The 21,976-nt window shown below is 42.5% G+C and overlaps 1 protein-coding gene across 1 annotated transcript; it reads right to left on the reverse strand.

The window, feature by feature from the left end:
- Nucleotides 1–2,865: 2,865 nt before the first annotated feature.
- On the reverse strand, nucleotides 2,866–6,146 carry Kcnj1 (potassium inwardly rectifying channel subfamily J member 1). The gene is made up of 2 exons (XM_027945542.2): nucleotides 6,111–6,146; nucleotides 2,866–4,005 (listed from the first exon to the last, which is right to left on the reverse strand). The coding sequence occupies exons 1-2, from the start codon at nucleotides 6,144–6,146 to the stop codon at nucleotides 2,866–2,868; spliced, it is 1,176 nt and encodes a 391-aa protein (XP_027801343.1).
- Nucleotides 6,147–21,976: the final 15,830 nt, after the last annotated feature.

A 21,976-nucleotide genomic window follows, 5' to 3' on the forward strand; every position in this document is an offset into this window, starting at 1 on the left:
AGATTCTCCATGTTATTCACTGCAGCATCCTGTTGGAGACCCATCTCTGGTTTTATGAAAACTCTCCAAGGAAGATGCCTCCGCAATTGTCCCTACCATCTACTTGGGAAGCTTTTCTTAAGGTCCTGTGTCACACCTTTTAGTGATGGAAATGCAGTAATCATATCACTTCCTTGATTTGACTGGCCACTTAGGATCTTCTCTTTTTTTCTCTTATTAGCAGCAGTCTCTCAGATCTTCACTCTAAATATTGGTCCTTGACCAGGAAAGTTAAACTGGGTTAGGTGTCTCTTAAGTCAAAATCCCTAAAGCAACAGAGATAAATTAGGCAATTCAAGGGGAATCGTACCAAGGAAAACTTTCAGTATAATATATTGTAGAATGTACCTTTTCTTAATGTAAATTAATATAGAATTGCTTTTGAAATGGAGAAGTCAGCAAATATAATAATATGGCACACCTGTAACAACATGAATATTGATGTGGTCAGGTTCTACTGGGAAAAATGTCACTACATTGGAATAAAACCCCTACCTTTAGCAGTGGCATTAACCTGTAAGAAATTTGGTTTCCTGATGATATCTGCTTCCCATTTATTTTCTTTATTCACTGAGCCACCCTTCACACACACACACATGTTCTTCTTAACTCCCTTTCAAAATGCCCAGTTGGTTTCTTTTCTCTTCTCTTTCTTTCCCTCTCCTCTCCTGTCCTCCTCCCCCCACCACCCTCCTCCTCTCTCCTCCTCCTCCTCCTCCTCCTCCTCCTCCTCCTCCTCCTCCTCCTCTCCTTTTCTTCTTCTTCTTTATCTTCTTCCTCCCTCTCTCTCTCTCTCTCTCTCTCTCTCTCTCTCTCTCTTTCTCTCTCCCCCCCACCCCTCTCCCTCTCTCTTTCTCTCCTTGCTAAGAGTCCTGCTAAATTGTTGAGGCTGGCCTCAAACTTGTGATTTTTCTGCCTCAGCTTACCACAGTTTCTTATGCTTTTGGGGGGTTCCAACTTCCCCTAGAACTATCTAAAGTTATGTGCCCACATCCCATTTCCTAAGGGTTTTATTGGATGTATTTTAATGGTTGTTAGATGTTCAATGAAAATTTGTATTAAAAAGAGGTCTCCAATTGCAGGGTGTCTTAATCCTAATAAAGGAATTTGGGGAAGTAGACAAGCCCAGAAACAAAAGCCAATCACAAAGATTCCTGTTGGATTCTTTAAGCTCTCTTAACAACCAAAGGGAATGGATTGCTTCTGAGCATTCACTTCCAGCTGTCCCCAAGCATGTTACCAACCAGCAGAACAGACCAGAGGAGCATGTTCTGTTGTGAATGACTGAATCAATACATTACCCTTCCATTCTATAAAGAGCCAAAGAGCCACAGAGTCACAAAACCTCATGTCAATGGGCCAGCGGAGAATTGCAGCTTCTTCAAGTTTGGGATATCTGATTTCTATTATCTTTCCCAGCAAATTAAATTATGATATTAAAGTATTCACAGGCACAGAGTAATCTCCTGTGAGCCAGTTGTGTCCATGGCCATGGCCACAGAGAAGGTGTACAACCCAAGGCCATCAGAATTCCCTCTGGTCTGGGTCAGAAGGACTAAAGTGTGTGTATATAGATTTGTACAATCTCAACCCCAGGCCTGGAAAAATAAAGCCGTCGCTACTGACAACTGCTGGCAGCTGCCCCTACATGTGCCAAGACTCACACTGGAGAGATTTGATGGAGTTGTACCGGAAGGGGTGTGTCTACAGCCAAACTCATTTACTCTTGGGGAGTCAAGACAACAAATGTATCCTATTTGCCTTCCTCCTACCAGTCCCACCCCTTCCAGGAGAAAGTCCATCCCTGGCAAGAGTATTATCGTCAGTTTTCCCATCATAGTTAATACATATTAATGGACACTTTTGGACAGTGCCTGAGCAGTTTCAGAAATTTAATATATTAATCAATGCACTGAAAACATTTTGATTCCTAAGCAGCTTCAAGTTCCATTTTTTCCAGGATACATTCAAAATAATGCATGTGGAAAACTGAACAAGACATTCATATTAAAACCTCTCCCTAAAGGTCAATATCAAACATTCTATTTAGCAAGAAAATGTTCACTGAGATTCTTGAGTATATTATTATTAGCCTCTGTCTAAACATACTGCATGATATCATTTGGGCCAAAGTTCAGTGGGGACCTCAGCATCTGGATAGGCCATAAGGCAAAGCAAGTTTGGTCCCTGCAGAGTCCTTGGACTATGCCTTCCTCGCCTCTCCTGAAATAAGTGTGACCAAGATTCAGACGAAGTCTCCAACAACCAGAGTTCAAGAAGGTTAGAGCCTCAAATCATTCATTGTGTAGCAGTCTCTTCTTATTGTCATTGATTGGTTATTTCATCTCCCCCAGACTCCAAAGACAATTTTTTTCCAGTGACAAAAGTCCATGTTAAAATGAAAGTGACATTTTTTCTCCTTAGTAAAATCAAAATGAAAATATGGTTGCTCCCTGATCCTATCTAAAGCTCCTAACTTCTTCAAAGAAACTTTAAAAAGTATCACTTTTGATCTGTCCTTAAGACTTTTGATGATTTGGCCTGTTCCCATCAACATTGCATAACCTCAAATAATCATATTCAAGATTCCAAATGAGCTCCTATCTGGCTTCCATATGCCAGATTAATATAAATGCACCATGTGTGCTAATACAATAGCCTTGTAGAGCTTTGTGATTTGTAGGATCACAGTTATGAGGCTCAAGTGTCCTTGTGCTGGTAGACTTTGAAGGGTCTTTCATACCCCTAAACTGTTGATTACGTTCTAATACTTATAGTCACTAGATATCTAGAAGACTTTGCTTTACTCCCGTTAAAAAGCCACTGCTACATTTTGGTGTCATCTGTCTCATCGACTTCTGACAATATGAAGTTGGGGTTGTCATAGCCTTTCTTCATCCTGGTTCTAGCATCTCTCTCATTGTAAAGGCACATGGCACAATGAGGGGTCTCCACTTCCACTGTCTTGCTAAAGTTATGGAAGTCCACTCGGTATTTCCCTTCCTTGGTCTTGGATACTATGGGAACAAAACGGTAGCCCCAAAGCACCTCCTCTGGGACATAGGATGTCCGGACTTGGCAGGTGGCACTGGTTGATTCCACTGTACCATCTAAAAATACCACTAATTCAAAGTCCTGCTGGGAAAGAGTTTCTGCTGCCATGTGGAAGAAAGGGCTGTTGTGATCAATGACGTGGTAAATTGTCAATGGGGAAATGAAGAATAAATTTTCATTGCCAGCATCGACTACAAAGTTGATATTGATCTGATCCAAAATAATGGTCTCCCCTTCAGGAGTGACTGTGGTCTTCAGAAGCTTGCCATATATGTGACTTCCAATAAGGAGGCTCTTTCTAAGATTAGCTACTCGGATTAAGAGGCAAAGCTTCCCACCCCGCTTGCTGATCACTGCATTCTTGCTGAAGGTAATGGTCTTGGCACGCTTTTTGGGTCTGGAGATCTTGGCTAAGATGGCACCACACATGAAAGAGTTGATGATAACTCCAAGGATAGATTGGAAGATAAGCAGAAAAATGGCAGTGGCACATTGTTCTGTCACACACCTGAATCCATATCCAATGGTCACTTGAGTTTCCAGAGAAAACAGAAAAGCTGAGGTCATGCCATTAATGTTCTCCACACAGGGGGTGTGATTGTCAGAAGGATGGAACTCTGGGAGGTCTTTGTGAACGTAAGCTACCACATACCACAGGAGACCAAAGAGGAACCAACTCCCCAAGAAGGCTGTGATGAAAACAGTCATTTTGTATCTCCACTTGAGGTCAAGCACAGTTGTCCAGATGTCCACAAAGAATATAAACCTTGACTGCACATCCACATTGCCAAACTCTATGTTGCACCTTCCATCCTTGGAAACTAGCCTTGACCTCTGCCGAGAATGTACAAAAAAATGAGTGACAAACCACTTCCGAAGATGTTTGAACATCCTTTCTGTCAAAAATTTGATCTGAAAACACAACAGAGGGAAACAAAAATAAGATTACATCTGAAGCAGCAGTGACTGACTGACTCACATAAAGACAAGTGCATGAAAAGATCATTCAGAACGGTCTGGTTTACTGGTCATTTGAGCAAGCTGGATACAAGTTTATTCTGGATACTGCAACACTGTTTCAAATAGAAATTTTTCATAGGAAAACCATATTACTTAAATATAAAATTAATTATGGGCCGATAGAAAGGAAGGGATCATATGTTTCAGTATTTCTGGACCTCAGTAAGTCACACACTTTAAAAATGTTTGGTCATGATTGGTTGTAATGACCAATTATGACCTGTACTTTTATTTATTTGATATAATTCTTCATATTACCTTCCCCTTTTCTTTAATTTAGCCTTCTGCTAAGCTATAATTTCTATGAAATTATAAGCTTGAAGCAGTATTTATATTTTTGTGATGCACAAAGAAAAAAAGAAATGCTCATCAATATGCTGCCTGCATTGTCTTGAACACTACTTGTCCTGGGACTCATACATCAAGAGAAATCCTGATCCAATTCTGCTCTCTCATTTATCAAATAAATGAGGGAACTGAGACTCAGAACATTTAAATGACTTATCCAAAGTCATATAGCTAACCAGTGGCAGGATAGGACAAGGTTATGAGGAAACGTGTACCACAGTGTGTCTCAGTTATAAAATTTTCTATACTGAACTTATATTACCTTAAAAGCCAAGTACAGTGTGGGTCAAATTTCTTTTTTTTTTTAATGATCAGTACAATTTAGAATAGAGCTCAGAGCCCACCAGATGATCTCAATCCTGTTCCTTCTCTCTCTCTCTCTCCATGGTTTGCCAAGACATCCAGAAGGAATAATAGGAGGGCAATTATCAATATCTCACATTTCCTTCCCTGTTGCAGATTTGCAGGACCAATGAACACTGATTTAAATAATACTCTATAAAGGTAGAACCCATGTTTAATTCATTCCTAGAGCCCAGCTGCTACCACAGTCTATGAGCACTTGTTATTTATTCCATCAAAATAAATGGAATAATTTAGTGAATGCATTAAGCTTTCCAAAATACTATCTGCTCCAATGGTTTCTTTTTGATAACATTTTTATGTGACTTCCATTTTACAGCAAAATGGTGAAGGAACTTTTCCCCAAACAGCAACAATGGTGAAAATTAGAGGTCACAAACACTAGACTACCTCTTCCCCTACACCAAAGAAAATCAAGGTGTGCCTACTGTGGTTAGCAATGTCTTCATGGTATTTTTCAATAAATGCAAATATGTTTTTAAAATAGATCTCAAAATCCCCCTTCAAAAGTGTATTTATTCATAAAAACTAGGAAGCGAAACCGACTTAATGATGCCTTTTAAACAAAAGTGATATTCCACAATGTCTTGTTCATGGCCCTAGCTCAGGTAAATACACAAGAAACCAACACCAAGTAGGAGTGGTAAAAAGAAAACCACAGTGTGATTTGAAATGTAAAGGACAGGTTCTAAAGATATAAACAAGAAAGGGCTACCAAGAAAGCAAACAAACCTTCACACATTCAGAGGGCCCCAGCCCAACCCTTCCTGAACTCAAGTCCCCAAAGAGGATTAGGGGATGGTCCCAGGTGAGGCACTTAGCTGGGAAAATAGTCTCCTTCCCTAGTCACTCTCCTTGCTTTGCACAGGCATCTTTTAACCTGACCTGCCCCCTCTAGGGACTGACTCCCTCTCCCAGGTGCATGGAAGCTCATACTGTTTACAAAGTTCTTTATAGAGCAGATCTCACCTTAAATAATTCTAAAAGTAACATTTGTCAATGGAATCCACATTCTCTTTGTCATTCCTTATAACTTCAGAGCTGACCCCTGAAACACTAGCTTCTGAGTTTTTCTTCCCCCACACCTTTCTCCATCAACTTCCATGAGATTCATTTCACTTTCAAGGGTTAAGAATATTTCTGTAAAGTACCTTCTGATTCACCTCTTTCATAAGTTTGGGTTTCCATGAGTCTATTAATAATAAAACATCATTTGCCTGGACTTATAAAGAAGTGAAACAAAAGCAACCAATCTGTAAAGCTTTCCCCAGACGATCTGCACTTACCAGCATGCTAAACAAATTCCGACCCGAAGCATCCATGGTTGCTACAGGCAAGGAAGTGGTGGTGTTGAGAACTGGTCTCTGTACAAGTTGATTTCTTTTTAGACCCAGCCTAATTTATCTTAGGTTTTAGCCCGGAGTCTGAGGCTAATTAGCTTCAAAACATTTGGTTCAATAGTAGAGTTGTGTGCTTTAAATCAAGGCAGGTGATTGTTCACAGACCAAGCCCTGAGCTGGGTATATATATTTTTTCAAACTCACATGGTTTGAAATACCGTCATGCTAAGACATGACAAACCACCAGTTAAGGTCCCTGGGCAGCAGGCGTGGACTGCCCACCTCTCCTTTGCCATGCTCCATTGCTCTCCTGCTGTTCTCCCAAGTCGTGCCAAGTAACTTCTGGCCCGAAACAATTAACTATCATCATTCTTCTAGCCTATTTAGTCTCTGAAACGTGCTGAGATACTGAATTTTTCCAAGAATTCACAAAGATACACGTGAATATACAGACATAAACAGGGACATATTCACAAGATGAAAGTAAGATCACACCAGGAAGAAACAAGATACCGTGTTAATCTCTCTGTACAAGAGCCACTGTTATGTAAGAAACTGAGATTTAAAAGTAATCTTTATTGTTGGGTTTATTCTGGAAAAACTGGCATTTACCAAAGGTGCTTTTTATATGTACTGGATTAGCAATGCTATTGGTTTATTTGTTCAAAGAGTGAAAAGAATTGTACTAAATGCAAGGACACAGGATAAATTCATCCACTAACCAAACCCGTCATTCACTCAGCAGACCTATTATTGCACATATCCTACTCTGCCTAAACAATGGCATTTAATCCAACCACAGACCGAGCCAATGTGTATTTTATGAACTACGGGGTGATTAGAAATCGTCCCTGGTATCTGGATTGTATAACATGCCAGTTTTTAGGTTCCTTTCTATTGAAATCAGTAAATCTAAATAGCAAGCAAAGGGTTGCACATCAGCTAATATTTATCAAGGTATTCTTGGTAGCCTACAAAACAAGTGGATTACACTATTCCCGCATTTTCTCTAATGCTCCAGCATTCTTGTGGTGTAATTAGTTCATGCTCAGAAAACAGACTTTTTGTACACTTCTCAAACATTGATTGTGTGCTTATTCTGTAGGGTTTCAATGACAGAACTCTTCCTGTTCTCAAGGAACTCACAAATGGGGAAGTGAGCTTAGTGCATCAGCAATCACAACGCAATGTGGTTTGTATAATACCAAAAAGCACAACTTCTCTACAAGATCCCTCTTAACTGCAAATCTGGCCTCTGAGAAAACATTTCAACTGGCAGCAAACTCACTGTACTTATGTATGCATATATTTATCCATTGTTGTTCAATAATGATATTTTGATGTGACTATGTGTGCCAGCCATTGTGCTAGTCATTACAAAGGCAGTCTACCAGACACAATCCTTGTCTTTATGCAGCTCCCTGGTGAGTAGGGGGCGGGAGTGCAGATAAGCCCATAAACACCCAAATGCAGAGTGATGTCGCCATGATATGTAACAGTGGGAGCACTCCGAAGACCATCAGTTTTGAGAGGCAGAGCAATAACACCAAGCCCAAGGCCTGAAGATGTGTTAGAAGTCACACGTAGCAGAACTCCATAAATATCTATTGAACGCTGATGAATACATTAATCAATGTACAAAAATGAGGAGTTTGCTGACACACAGATTGCTTGGAAGCCAAAGGGCTCCCTGTCTAATACAGATATTCTAGGAGAGGCATTCCCGTGCCTGGCAGTAGTCACTCTGAATTTAACTGTGTATCTGGCTCAGGCAGGAGTGACAGGAGGAAACAAGCACAAAGAAGCTGAAAGAAGTTCCAGGAAAACATGTCATTAGAGTGCCATGGGGCGTTGTGAGACATTGGGCTGGTAAGGGTCTAGTCACTCAGCGCTCCAGAGTCATTTGTTATATTTTTGTTGCAGATGTACAGGAGAGACTGGGGTAAAGAACACCCATCTAGCTGTGCTCTAGGGACAATTCATAATTCTAAATAAGCCTGAAGCATCCTGTTTCAGACCTTTCGAATTCTTGAAAACTAACATATCTTTCTCCTGAATCTCCTTGTCTCCATAAAAACACATGCTTCGTAAAAACACATGCTTCATTTGCAAGCAACATCCACTAAACCCTCTTTATTTTAAGTGAGGTACCAATAGTTGATGCTCATGGCTAAAATGTGAAGAACCTAGGGCTGGCTGTTGTTGCTGTTGCTGTTTGCAGGCATCTACCTGGGAACAAGCCCTTGTGAATTGGGGATTTCTTATAGCACTTATTACACTGCTACCTTTCCACTCCCAGAATGCTTAGCAGCCACTGTATCAGAGAGGGGGTGGGAAACCCAGGCGCTGCTTTTATTACCTCTGACTTAGAATTACAAAGGCTATTATTTTTCTATAAAAATGAACAAAAAAGGACTATGTCTTCCTTTTAGCTAAACCTCTCACAGCTCATACACAACCTTAGTTAACTTCAGGACATTTCTGAGGGTCAAAATTTTATGTTAGAGGTAGGAAATCTGAGCTATGTGGTCTGAAAGCAGACGTCAAATGATTTTGTGTAGTCCCTTGGCAACCGTGGTGCAAAAGTAATTCAAGTTTCTGTGAAATTTTACTACTTTGTTTCAGGCCAAGAGTCAATTGAATCAACAAATATTTCCTGAGGACCTTCCATAGCAATGCATTCAATGGGATTACTGGGTACAATCTCTGCCTTCTTAACCAGTATTTATTGAACGTCTACTATGTACCAGGTGCTATGCTTGGAGATGAACAAGGTAATAAGAATTCCTGCTCTCACGTTGTTCCCAGAGAAGTAGTTTAATAATTGCAACACAACAGGTTTGCTGAAAGCACTGACACCAGGGTGAAGGCAGCCACCAAAGAGGGGACCCAATGGCTGAGTGTAGAGCTTGTCCTCTTCAATAGTAGAAGACTTCCAGTTTTCTATGAAAACCATCTTGAACTTTTGGATCACAGTCACCCAGCTAGATTTGCAAATATTTGGAGCATCAAGGAGCATTAAGTCATCCAGCTCCCTGGACTACCCCTATCACATCCAGAGTCTATAGTAGACAGAGGATGGCATTTTCTTTTTGATTGGAATGCCAGAGAAGTTATCTCTACTGTCTTTCTCAGGCAATTCACTTGGGGTCACTGGGGCTCTTTTTAGATAGACCTTGGCATGGCTGGTAGAAACAATCTTCCCTGGCCTCTTATGTATAAAAAGAGGTACCTGGGCTCCTAGCCTCTTCCAGGCTGGATTGGAGAACACACTGGGGGAATCCTCCACCTTTCCTTGGGGTAAGTGCCCTCCTGGCACCTCTCTGCTGTGAAGTCAGTGTATCTGGGGTCTAAATGCAGTGCGGGCCTTCCCCATCTCCTCCCTCCTTGTAAAGAGGAGGAGCTGGCAACAAGAGCTAGGGAATAGCAAGGTCTGATGGTGTTGGCGATCTTGTAGGCACTCTGTGTCCTGTAGATATCTCCAGGGACAGCTGGTCTTAGTGGCATGATCTGGAAAACTTGGTATATTGTGCATGGAGCATCATGAGAAATGAAGAGACCTGGGCCAGGAATGTTCCCAGCACAGATAACAACCAGAGGTAGCATGGCAGAGTAGAAGGAGCTCCAGGTTAGGTAAGCAGGGACATGGACTTGAACCCTATCTCTGCTATTTAATGGCCAGGTGACCTGAGCAAGCCACTTATCTTTTCTCAGCCTCAGTTTCCTCACCTGTGAAATGGCTCTAATAATAGACTTGCAAAAGTCACAGTGTGATTTAAATGCAATGGTATCCATAAAGTTCCTGGAACATTGCAATATGCAGTAAATAATGGCAATTGTTATTAGTGCTTCACAAATTTAAATTAGTACAGAAGTTTAAACAGTTGGCACTAACTCCACAGCCACCTTGGATTGATCACGCAAAGTGAAATGGGCTGTATGGGAGACCACAGCAAAAAGGAAAAAAGGCTTTCAAGAGAGGGCAACTAAGGTTCTGACCACACAATATGTCTATGAATTGGGCCGGTCCACTTCCCAGTATGGAACAGAAGACCTAAGAATTGCACACATGTTTTAATAAAGGATTTGTCTGTAATCCAGGTGGAAGCCTTATCTTGGAAAGGTAGGACTGAGACAGAGGGAGAGAATATCCTTGGCAAAGCTAAACAGAGGCATGGTACCCAGGGACGATGCTGTTCCTCTTTTGCCATAGGCATTAACTCCGGTTTGACCTGAATCAGAAGCCATACATGTGTTCAGAGAAGAAGAGAAGAAGTGAAAAGAAGACGGCTGCCCCTGCCATCTGGGAGCTGGGCTGACACTCAAGACAAGATCTTGCTGTTCTCATATTGAAGTCAGACAACTTCACAAACATCAGCATCAGGCAAGACCACTCTGACCATGATGGATCAGGATGAAAACAAGCCCTCTCTGTAATCTTGTTCGAACACAGACAAAAACATGACTGTTGTTCAAACCACAAAACAACCCCAAATCCCCCTGTACTGGCTAGTTTGAGTGATTGATGCATCTTTACCCAGAACATGCCAATTCTCTTTCCTTCTGGATAATAAGATTTATTATCGTATCTAAAGAATTACCCCCCAGTTCCTGACAGCACTTAATCCAAAGCACTCTGTTGCTTCCTTAGACCTTGCCCAAGTCACCTAAATCAAACATAAATTCTACTTAAACCTTGGTGAGACTCCTAAGGATGTTCATGGCACATGTTCTCACTAGCTTCTAAAAGCCCAATTTGCCCAAATACAGGGTGTTTCTGTGATCACTGACTGTAGGACCTTGGCAATACAAAAGGTCATAAGCACATAACAAAAGAAGAGGAGCGGCCCAGCACAGTGGCACATGCTAGCCATCCCAGTGGCTTGGGAGGCTGAAGCAGGAGGGTTACAAGTTCAAAGCCAGCCCTTAGCAAGACCCTAAGCAACTCATTGATACCTTGTCTTTAAATAAAATAAAATAAAAAAACATCTGGGAATATGGTTCAGTGGTTAAGCACCCTTGGCTTCAATCGTTGGTACCAAAGAAATAAAATAAAAATAAAAAAATAAGAAGTGGAACTAAGAGATAATAAAAGCCAAGTGGTAAGAACCAGCCCCTTTGGTTGTTTCCAGAAGTCATACATGCTTATATACACTTAATATGAAGATGTGAAGAATCAAGGAAATAACCCAGCTAAATACAAAAAGTCATTAAAAGAAATTAGAATCTTTAAGTTCAGATTTTAAATTCCATCTAGCTAACTTGTTTACCAGGGTCCTTGTTTAGCCTGAGATAATTAAACTTTCACTACAAAAAGCTGTACCTCTTCATGGGTCCCAGTGGGAAACACTGGGAGCTGTGATGTTTCTATCCATCCAGACAGTCTGAGATCTGGCAAAGCTAGACCCAGGGACAGTGTCCCAGAGAACTTACTCATCTTTGGTGACAGTGTGTATTTTACATAGAGTCAGAAAATAATGCTTTGGAAGCTGAACATTTATTCTGTGTGCCTTTCCAATGTCATTTTCTATTGTTTTTCATAATTGCTTCTTTTGAAAATGCTAGCATGGCACAACTATGCAAAGAAGGACAGAAAGGGGACACTGTCTTTGCCTCTTTCTGAGTTTTAAAGAGAGTAGTACAGCCATGGGGGCTGAGGAGGGTGGCAGGAAAGTGAGAGAGCCCTAAGGAACAAGAGAAAGTTGCACAGTTGAAGGCACTTGGCTCCTCCAAAGATTTTTTTAGAATTATTCTTAAACTTAATAGAGCATGGCATGTTACCAAGGGGAAACGTTGTTTTCTTGGGTGTGAGTGGACCGTGCCAGAGTTACTTACTTTTTCCAGTAAGACAAGGAAAAAGTGGAGGTGCATAGCTCAAAACGAATGACTGGAAAGAGCAGGACTGAGAAAAGTCTCCCGGTGTCAGTATCCTGTTGCCAGCTCCAGGGGTTGCACAGCTGCATTCTGTGTGAACAGCGACCCCTAGAGCACAAGGCAAATAGTGCCTTTCTTTAGTAGTGACATTCTGGGCCCTGAAAGAGTTGCCCAGGCACAGGTATGAAATCTCTGACATGCAGTATCATATTCAGATCTCAGAGTAATTCTAAGAGTCTGGAAACTGAGGCTCAGAGAAGATAAGCAACTTGCCCAAGGTCACAAAACAAAAGGCCAAAAAAATCAAAAATTAGAAGAATCTGGATCCACCTGATGGAGAAGTCTTTGCTTTTAGGCCCTATGGCATACTCCACATAGTTGGTAAACAATGTGGAAAGAAGGCGTACATTTATTAGCATCTGCTTGCTATGCCTCAGAAATGATGGCTTTTCATATATTGCTTTGCTTCATGTAAGAGAACACATCAGAGGGAAAGAACTAGCAAGAAATAAAACTCTTATTAGATACTGTGCCTTAAAGGACAAGGAGGACTTGGTTACTGGGGAGGGGATGGGTTTCTAGAGACAAAGAAGAGTATTCAAATGCACCAAAATAGGTGGAGAGAAGAGGTGGGGCAGGCAGAAGGTACAGGGTATGCTGGATTATACCCAAGGGTGTGCATTGGAGGAGAAGACCACAGGCCCTGATGTCACTAGAGGGAACTCAGAGTTCCAAAATGGTCATAATATTGATGGAATTAAGGGGCAACTGGGGATGTTGCTGAAGATCTTATACCATGAAGCACTATGCTTCTTATGGAAACTTCTACAGGTAGTCCTTTGAGAAAACTGTAGGCAATAGCCTGAAATTATAGGAAAGGCATCTTCCACTTGGAGACATTTATAAATCTCTACAGGGTATGGTTTGGCATCTTCTACAGTCAAAAGTTTATTCTGATGACAACGGTTACTGTGGGAAGATGGAGACCCTCCAGCCCTGCTGGATGAGGAGAAGCAGGTAGTGGCAGTGAGCCGAGGCTCTTGCCTCCACTGCTGCAGCAGCAGGCCCAGCTTTGGCAGACAGAGGAACAAAGGCAAGAAGACACATGACCACAGGTCCAGCCCTGCCTGGTTCTGACTAAGAAGCTGGGCAGTCACTCCACCTCTCTGACCCTGCCTCCCATGTTATTTCCCCTGCTGGGGTCGCCAGGCACTCGCTTCTCCCCACACCCACCTGACTTCTTGACTTCAATGAAAAAGTTATTTCTGAAAAAGAAATTTAAATGTCAGCTTCTCAAAGACAGAGGAGTTTCCTGACCACGACCCCCATTTCAATCTGCATGTCTTCCGTGTGATATTTAATGGTGCTGTGCTTTTCATTTGCAGCATGAACAGTAATAATCTTAACATGACCTTTACTTTTGGGCTGATCTGGGGGCACCAACACCAACTGTGTCCTCCACTGAAACCTCCCTATTCCAATGCTAGGTAGAGACCAAACTCAATAAATATTTGTCAAAGAAATACTCATTGAAGTTGAGGAAGATTCAGAGTGGTTATTGATTTTTCAAAAGGGGACATGATGAGGGCAATATCAGTTTAATGCTGCTCTCTTAATGGTGGGATTCAGTCTCTGTAAAACCTGGCTAGGACTGACGATTGGAAGACAGGCTTTGCCTCAGTGGCTTCACCCAACCAAATGCTTACCAGCTTTCTTGTAGCCTGAGATGTTCAAGGGGTTTCTTATTTAGAAGTCAACATGAAATTCAAGTCACTGCCTCTGTCTGAAGAGGTGCAGGAGATGATTTTCAAAGTTTCATATAGAGTGAACCTTGATAAGGCCAACAAGAGCTGCCCTCTTTGGGATTTAAGCTGTTGGGCTTGGAACTTGCCAAGATGTCTTGGTCAGGACCCAGGATGGAGGTGAAGACCCAGTCTGGAAGATCCCTAGTAAAACACAACAAACATGATTACTGTACAGAGAGAGAGGACAGGTCTCTACAGAATCCTGAGTAAAATTTTAATCAGTGTGCACCAGGAAGAAATAGGGCCTTCCACACAGGAAAGGGTAAAAGGGTCATATCTATCTCTGGTGGACTTGATTTTAACTCGGGTTCTCAGACCACTCTCTTAGTCTCAGTCCAGACCTTCCTGAAGGTCACTACCCTAAAGTAAGTTCTAGTTTCTAATGAATTTAGGACTGAAGACTAAATGATCCATAGTCTGCTCATCTTTATTCTCAATACTATTAAAAAGAACGTCATTACTTTGAATATATAATCTTATATTGAAAAGTATGTGTGTCCCAGAAGATGGTATATGAACAGAAATTGTGTATAGTAAAGTCATGTTATATACACAATAGAATATTAAGTATTTAAAGGAATCCTATAGCATTTTTTTTGTAAAGTGAAGAATAATTTTTGCAAATCAAATACTCATCCTCCCCCTTGTTTATTTTGTAAAAGTATGTGTGTTTGGGTAGAGGTTGTTGTTCTGGAAACTGGACCCATCTGTAATGACACTATTCTTAAATTTCACATATTGAGCCACCCACCTCAAATGGCACTGCAGTTTAGTGAAAATTTAAATGTTTATAAAAAGTTGTATTTATGATGTGTGCGGAGATCCTGTTATTAGTCTGACCCTTCTAGTTCTCTGTGGTTTGAGTTGGTATTACATCAACTCAGTCTTTCCAACCCAGACAGGAATGAATTCCATGTGGACAGGAGGCCTGAACATACGGAATGTCTACAACAAGAAAATACACTTTGCTTTAAAGAAAATATATACAACTCCCAAGCTTGAGATGCACAAAATGGGGAAATACCAGCTTGAGTATCAGGACTTGGGACTAGTGTCCATTTCACTGCATCCAGGCAGTGAGAGTGGAACCACCCAGTTTGATAGACATGCAAGGTTGGAGGCATAGAACACCAGTTCTTGGATTCAGAGGGGGATTTTAAGTACCATCTAGTTCCACATTCTAGCTCCTGTTCAAAATTTTCCTGTCATAGTCCCCATCAAGTGACCTACTAGACAGGATGTAAGAAGTAGGTTTGGGGGTTTGAATCTGAAGTCAGTCACTTACTAGAGTTAACAGTGATCGCTACATAGTCTTGCAGAGTGTCAATTTCCTCATCTGAAAAATGCGGACCTTCATATGTATCTTATAGATGGACAGAAAGAGCTTAGACAACAATGGGATATAGGAAGTGATCAAGTTGTTAACACCTTCAGTAATATGACCTCCAGCTCTAGTTTCTCTTTCAAGTTCCAGCCATGCATAGAATGAAAGAATCCAGCCATGTCTGTATCTGTGCTGCATTTAATTCTGGGCTTTTCTACACCAGTGTCAAGGCTGCACTAGCATCACCTTCCCGCAAAGGTGACAAGAAGGGCAAGGTTTTAGGATAAAACATAGGGCAGTGGATTTGCTGGAGAGCCAGCCTTCCTGTAGATTCTATTGCAATGCCCCAGGGAGACTTGAGGGTCAATGATTACCGGTTTGGGCTTGAGTTCTGCGGAGCCATCAAAATCACATTAATGGGGCGGCACGTCACCTACCCTTCCATGTCCAAGAACTTTCTGGGAAAACCCTGGGGCCAGAAGGAAGCAGAGCCAACAGCCTGGATGACCCTGTTGTTCCATGCCATAGAGTTGTCCTTGGGCACATGCTGGATTCCTCTCATAGGAGCTCTTCTTGCTGGCAGTTGGTGTGGGCTCCGCAGAGCCCACCCTGGGGAGCCCTCTCAGCATGGGGGCCCTGTTACAGAGACTTCCCATCTTGCTCCTCTCAAGGTGACCCCAGCAAGAGACTTGAGCAGCTCTGCACCTATTCTCATGTCTGCCACTGAAATAAAGAGAGTGAGCAGGAAGGGGACATCCCTCCAGAACTCAGAGCCATGCCAGGGCTAGGCAAACAGCCCCCTGCCCCCAGACCCGCCTCCAGAGGGAAAGCAGCAGTGCCTACCACGGGCGGCCAGTGACGCACGCTCACTCATTCATGCCTTTCCTCAGCTCTCCTTGCCCAATCATGTGGATAACGACCAGAGAAAGGTGAAGCAAAATGCCCCTTTATTCTCCCTTATTTGCCCTTCTACCATAGTCACAGCAAGTGGAGAGAAGCTTTTCAGTTTCAAAAATGTTATTTCACCTCCCTGAGCTGCAGTTTTTCAAAATGAGATAATGAGTCGGTTATAGTGGTGTTGTTGTTATGGAGACCGAATGAAATATACACATGTCCCCACAAAAGTCACAAATGTTTACAGCGGCATTATTCATTGACCCAAAGTGGAAACAACCCACATAGCCACCCACTGACAAATCAATAAATGAGGTATAGCCATGCAATGGAATATTATTTGGCCCTATAAAGGAGTGGTACATGGTACACCATGGATGAGCTTTGAAAAAATTATGTGAAATGAAAGAGGCCAGATACTGTCTGATTTCTTTAATATGAGATGTTTAGTCAAATCTATAGAGAAAGAAAGATGGGTGGTTGCCGAGGAGATGGGGAATGACAGCTAATGGGTATTGGATTCTTTTGCAGGTGATGAAAATATCCTAATGTTGATTGTGATGATAGTTGTGTAGCTCTGTGAAAATGCTTAAAAAAGAAAAAAAAAACCACTGATGTGCACTCCCAATGTGAATTATACGTATGGGAATTATATCTGGATAAAGCTGGCGTAAAAGAAATACACACGTGAAGTGCCTGTGACATGGCAGCGACTCTACAAACTTCCCTTCCGGTCCTCATTCGGCTTCCCTCAGGCCTTTGTTGGGACCTGGGCTGAACTTGGCACTGCCTTTCCCTAGCACATTTGCTAGGGAAGTGTGATCCTAGAAGCTACTCCAGCAAAATTCTTTTCTTCCTTATAAGAACCCTCGAGTTCAGAAAGCATGTTTCTGCTAACCCTCACTCCTCAACAGAAGCCGTGCTAGCGTGTGAGAGATATCTCTTCTCCCAGGATGTGTTAATTCTCCTCCAGGGTGCAGGTGGAGGTCACTTGGACAAGAGAAGGAGAGCCAATGGACTTCCACCCATCGGCCCCCACCAAGGATCCTCTGCGGGAAGGCCTTTACTTCCCACCAGCACAACAGTCCCAGGGCCTTGGGTCTCCCATGGTGGAAGGAAATTCACCTGGCCTTGACCCTAGCACCACATTTCAGTCTTCCGTGCGCATATGCTCCCCAGTGCCCTTCACGCTCATCCTCCCTTAGGCTTCTTTGAGAACTCAGTTTAGTACTTTCCCTCCTCACTTCTTTTCTCAATACATCTTTGATTTCTATTTTCTCCAGGGTTTTGTTCCTTGCTCATAGCTCTCTGTATTCAGGAGTTAGCGGCATTAATATTCTAATCCCTTTGAAACTGGCATCTCTGGGGACACAGCACTACTCCAGAGAAGTCAGAATCCCATAGGACCACCTAAACCCCCTGCTTGCTCCACATTTCCCTTATCCCAGCCTTTCCCTTTCCACCCCACCCACACTCAGGAAAGATAAGGATGGGGCAGAAAGCATGATTGGCATAGGAGTGGGAGGGAGACCGTTCTGCCTTCTTGAATGGACAACCTGGTAGAAAGCTGGTGTTCGCTCCAAATTTAGGGAGAATGACCAAAAAAAAAAAAAAAAACATTCGTTGCAGTGACAGAGGATAGTCCCTTCTCAGAGTCAGAGCAGTACTCCTGCATGATTCCTGAAAAAGGGCCACTATCAAGAGCAAGCAAGAATGTACCAGACCACCATCCCTCTATTTTCAGTTGTCTACCTAAAAAAAATAATGATAATGATACATGATGATCTGCTTAATGACACACTATCAGGACCAGACTTAGATTATATTAAGTAACATAAATACATGATGGGTTTGGGGAAAAAACTCAGGGAAATGCAGCCCTATCACATTGTGAGCCTTAATCCCGATAGAAAGAAAGCCTGTTTACCTGCAGACCACATGCAGGCTCCCCACAGTCTCCAAGTCAGGCTTGAATTCCTGCCTTGTCACTGTCCCTAAGAAGCCTGTCTGAGGTTTTTACAGAGCTAATTTCCTGATATAATCATTAAGACTGGAAGATGAGGGTGGCAGGGGGAGAGAAAGTCATCAAGAATTCTCAGAAGCAATAAATACCCTAGGTCTTTTAGCAAGTTTTGTCTTTCTCCTTCCTTCCCTTTTTTCTTTTTATCCCGCCCCATCCTTCTTTCCTTCCTTCCTCCTTTATTTTTTGACATGTCTGTCTCACTTTTCTACCCAGACCTAAATTATATACCTTCTAGCCCACACTGCCATTTCCTAATTTAATTTTCTAGTTCCTCCACACTCCCAGTAACAGTACCGTTTTCAGCAATGGTTTTATTTTCAACACTGTTTGAACCCTGACATATCCCCCATTAATAATATTTCCCAGGAAGACAGGATGGAAGAAAGACCTCTAGGAACTGCCAAGAGGTCGACAGTGGGGCTTAGCACAGACTGAAGAGTTGGCCCCCTGGCACCTGGTCACTGTGAGCTCCAAGCTGAGATCAGCATAAAGACAGAAGAAGTCATTCAAAAGGCCTGCAAATGGGGCTAGCAAAGCAAAGATGGGGTTCAATGGGTACCCCAAAATGTAAGGTGGTGTAGACCTTGGTGTAAATGCTACAATTTCTGTTTGTGAACAGGGTAAATGACTTTACTTCCCTGAACCTGAATGTTTTCTTCCATTAAAGCAAAGATACAAATACCTGTTTGACAATCCTGAGATAGGATTAAGTGTGGGGACGCCAGCAGAGGATACAGCACAGGGAAAGCTATGATAATGTCAGGTTTCTTCCTTATTTAGCAAGGCTGAGGAGCCCTAATGAGTTCAGGAGTGGGGAGAGTCAAAGATTGAGTTGGCATTTGGGGAACAATTTTAACTCCCAGGTCTGGGTTTGAGCAGGCAGCTGGTCCTCCTGCCAGACCTAAGGACAAATGCCAGAGCTGCGGAGAAAAGGCAGTGAAGGGCGGATAGTCCTGCTTGGACAATATGCCATGTGTTGAGAACTCCTCTCTCCCTGTTGCCCTGTCCTCCTTGGCTCCTGAAAAAGGGTCTTCCTTCAGAACATCTTGGAGGGAGACAACAGTGGGCTCTGGGATACTTTCAAAGGCCCTACACCCAGCATCTATACATATGTGAAACCCAGAGACTTTGTGTGTATCTAGGTACTAGGCATAAATTAACAAAGGGGGTAGGAAAGCTGAGGATCAGAGAGGAAAAGATTGCCTATAAAATGGTGAGATTAGATTAGGCTGAGAAGATATAATTGTGCCAGATCAATTGAATTTCCTCTGAGGTTAGCATGACCTGTCTTCCAGACTCAGGGGCAGCCAGAGCACAGGGCTTGGTGATTGACGCCTGGCACCATGCTTTCTCTAAATACCCTTGGCTGGGTTATGGGCTGCATGGTGACGTCACCCTCAGGGTGCCAGACATAGTAGAGACAGTGGGAGAAAGCAATGGCAGTCTTCTGATACATACGGGGGTAGCAAGTCTAGGCACAGGTATATTGGGATGAAATTCCTACTCTAAAAGAAATCTTTCTAGTAACCACTTGCTTCTTAGCACTTATATCTATTTTGTCTAATTTAGACCTTCTTCAGCTCTGCTTGAAGTAAAACCATAAAAAATTCCATCTTGATTCTTTTCTTCTTCCCCCATATCCAATTGATAGGCACATCTTGTCTGCTCTTTCTACAAAATATATTCAGGACCAACCTGTCCTTCACTGCCACATTTGTCCAAGCCACTGTAATTTCTTGGTTGGGCTATATAAAGCATCTGCCACCTCTCTCCTCTTCCTGGTATACACCCTATTGTCAGCCTGAGGGATGAATCCTGTAAAACAGATCATGTTGCTGATTTGCTTAAGCCTCTCTCTCTCTCTGCTGCTTCTCACTCACATGCCCTCAAGGTCCCAGGGAAGCTGGACTCTGCCATCATCCCTGGCCCCACCCTTTGCCATCAGTCCCCTGATGTGTTCCCACCAACTCTGTTCTGTAAACATTCCATCGGACCCTACCCTGATTTGTGACATTTGATGTTCCCTCTTCAGGACCACTCTGTCCTGGATCTTCCTATAGCTCGCTCCTCAGGACTCATGAAACTACCGTGTCACTGGGGACTCAGCTCCCTCATCACTCCTCTGAGAGCTTTATAGCATCCCATCTGAGACAGCGCCCACTGCCTCAGGGGAAGCTCAGTTCTGTCCTGGCTGCTTCTCTTTTTTTCTCACTATGGCGTGCCACCGTATGCATTGAACTCTTGTTCACGTATCGTCTATCATGCCTCTACTAGAAATTCCCTCCAGGAAAGCAGTCCATCTAGTTTTCCCCTGAATCCTTGAACCACAGTAGAAACTCTGCAAGTATTTCTTGAATGAATGAGTGAAAGTGAGCGAACACCATGCTGTGGGCAACACATCAGCTGGCACCTGTCTGCCCTGTCTCTACTTTATACCTAACACCAGAACTGGGCCTCAGTGGTCTCTCTAAATAGAGAAGACCAGAGGAGAGAGAAGTTGCTTTTTTCCAGGTCACAGATGAACTCATGTTTTACCTGTTCATACAACTAATGACCAAGCAAACCTCCAGGGATGGTATGAAAACTACACACGGTGCATTCATAAATGCCGACAGTGACACGAGGCCAGAGATAGTGCCTGCTCGTGGGCATCAGGTACATCTGTGGGCATTTCCCCTTCACCTTTTAAGCTAGGCTTACTTGTGTACAGTGCATGTATCTCATGCATTTTGAACTCAATATTGTGACTGAAAACACATTAAGAAATGTGTTTCTGAGCATTTGTTTACATTGCCCAAAAACATCCATTTTAAAAAAGTTTTGACTCATCAAGGGCCTAAAAGTTTCTAAAGTACAAAAACAGTTTGTTATAGTTTGGATCTGAAATATCCCCAAAGGATCATGTGCTTGGTCTCCAATGAAGCAATATTCAGAGGTGGGGCTTTGGAAAGGGATTGGATCATGAGGGCTCTGACCCCGTCAGTGGATTAGTTCATTGATGGAGTCATGTCTGAATGGACTATTGAGAGGTGGGGGAACTGTAGGAGGTAGGACCTAGTTGTATGTCCTTGGGGTTTGTATTTTGTCTCCAGCCCCACTCCCCAACTTTCTGGCTGGCAGGAAATGGTAGACTCCTCCACTACACACTCCTGCCACGATGATAATTTAGTCTCACCTCAGTCTCAAGACAATGAGGCCAGTCAACCTTAGACTGAAACCTCTGAAGCCATGAACCAAAATAAATCTTTTCTTCTTCAAGTTTATTCTCTTAGATATTTTGTCACAGCAATAGAACTGACTAACATACAGCTGTACCCTATATAAAAGCTTGGGGAAACTAATGAAAATGTGGGTGAAATAGAGAGCTAATGGCATGTAAGAACCCCCACATGACAAGGCACACAGAGACTATGGGCAAGTGAAAGCAGCTGGAAATGAAGAGACATAACTATATACTAAGGACCAAGCAGAAGGACACAGAAAAACCCTCCTCCTTAAGGAGGGCTGCAATACAGCAGTGAGCCCTGCAGTGAAAGATGGGGGAGAAGAGCCATCTAATGATCAACTGCACTGTGTACTATTAATACTTAGCCTCTGTTAGAGTGACGTGCATCTCTCTGTCTATAGTTAGGATTTGTTGAATGAATGAGTGAATTGATGAATGAATGAAAAATGGAAAGGTAATATACCTTTCAGAGGGGTTTGAAGACGAAAGGAGATCAAAAGCATTAATGTAACTAGAAAACCAGGAGTGTTCCATAAAGTTATCTTGAGCCTACTTTAGTCTTCAGGATAGTTTTTTTCCTAACCTGTGGGTGGAACAACAGTAACTAACATTTATAGATCTTACTATGTTTCAGGCTGCTTAATGGGTAATCTCTATGGTTATATT

This window comes from Marmota flaviventris, chromosome 9 (assembly GCF_047511675.1).
Source record: "Marmota flaviventris isolate mMarFla1 chromosome 9, mMarFla1.hap1, whole genome shotgun sequence".
In the NCBI taxonomy this organism is placed as follows: domain Eukaryota; kingdom Metazoa; phylum Chordata; class Mammalia; order Rodentia; family Sciuridae; genus Marmota; species Marmota flaviventris.

What these genes read in the sequence shown, in the direction of transcription:
- Kcnj1 (XM_027945542.2), bottom strand. Translation starts at nt 6,146, where the DNA reads ATGGATGCTTCGGGTCGGAATTTGTTTAGCATGCTG. An exon ending in GGAATTTGTTTAGCATGCTG is followed by an intron (nt 4,006 to 6,110) that starts GTAAGTGCAGAT and finishes TTGTGTTTTCAG; the next exon opens with ATCAAATTTTTGACAGAAAG.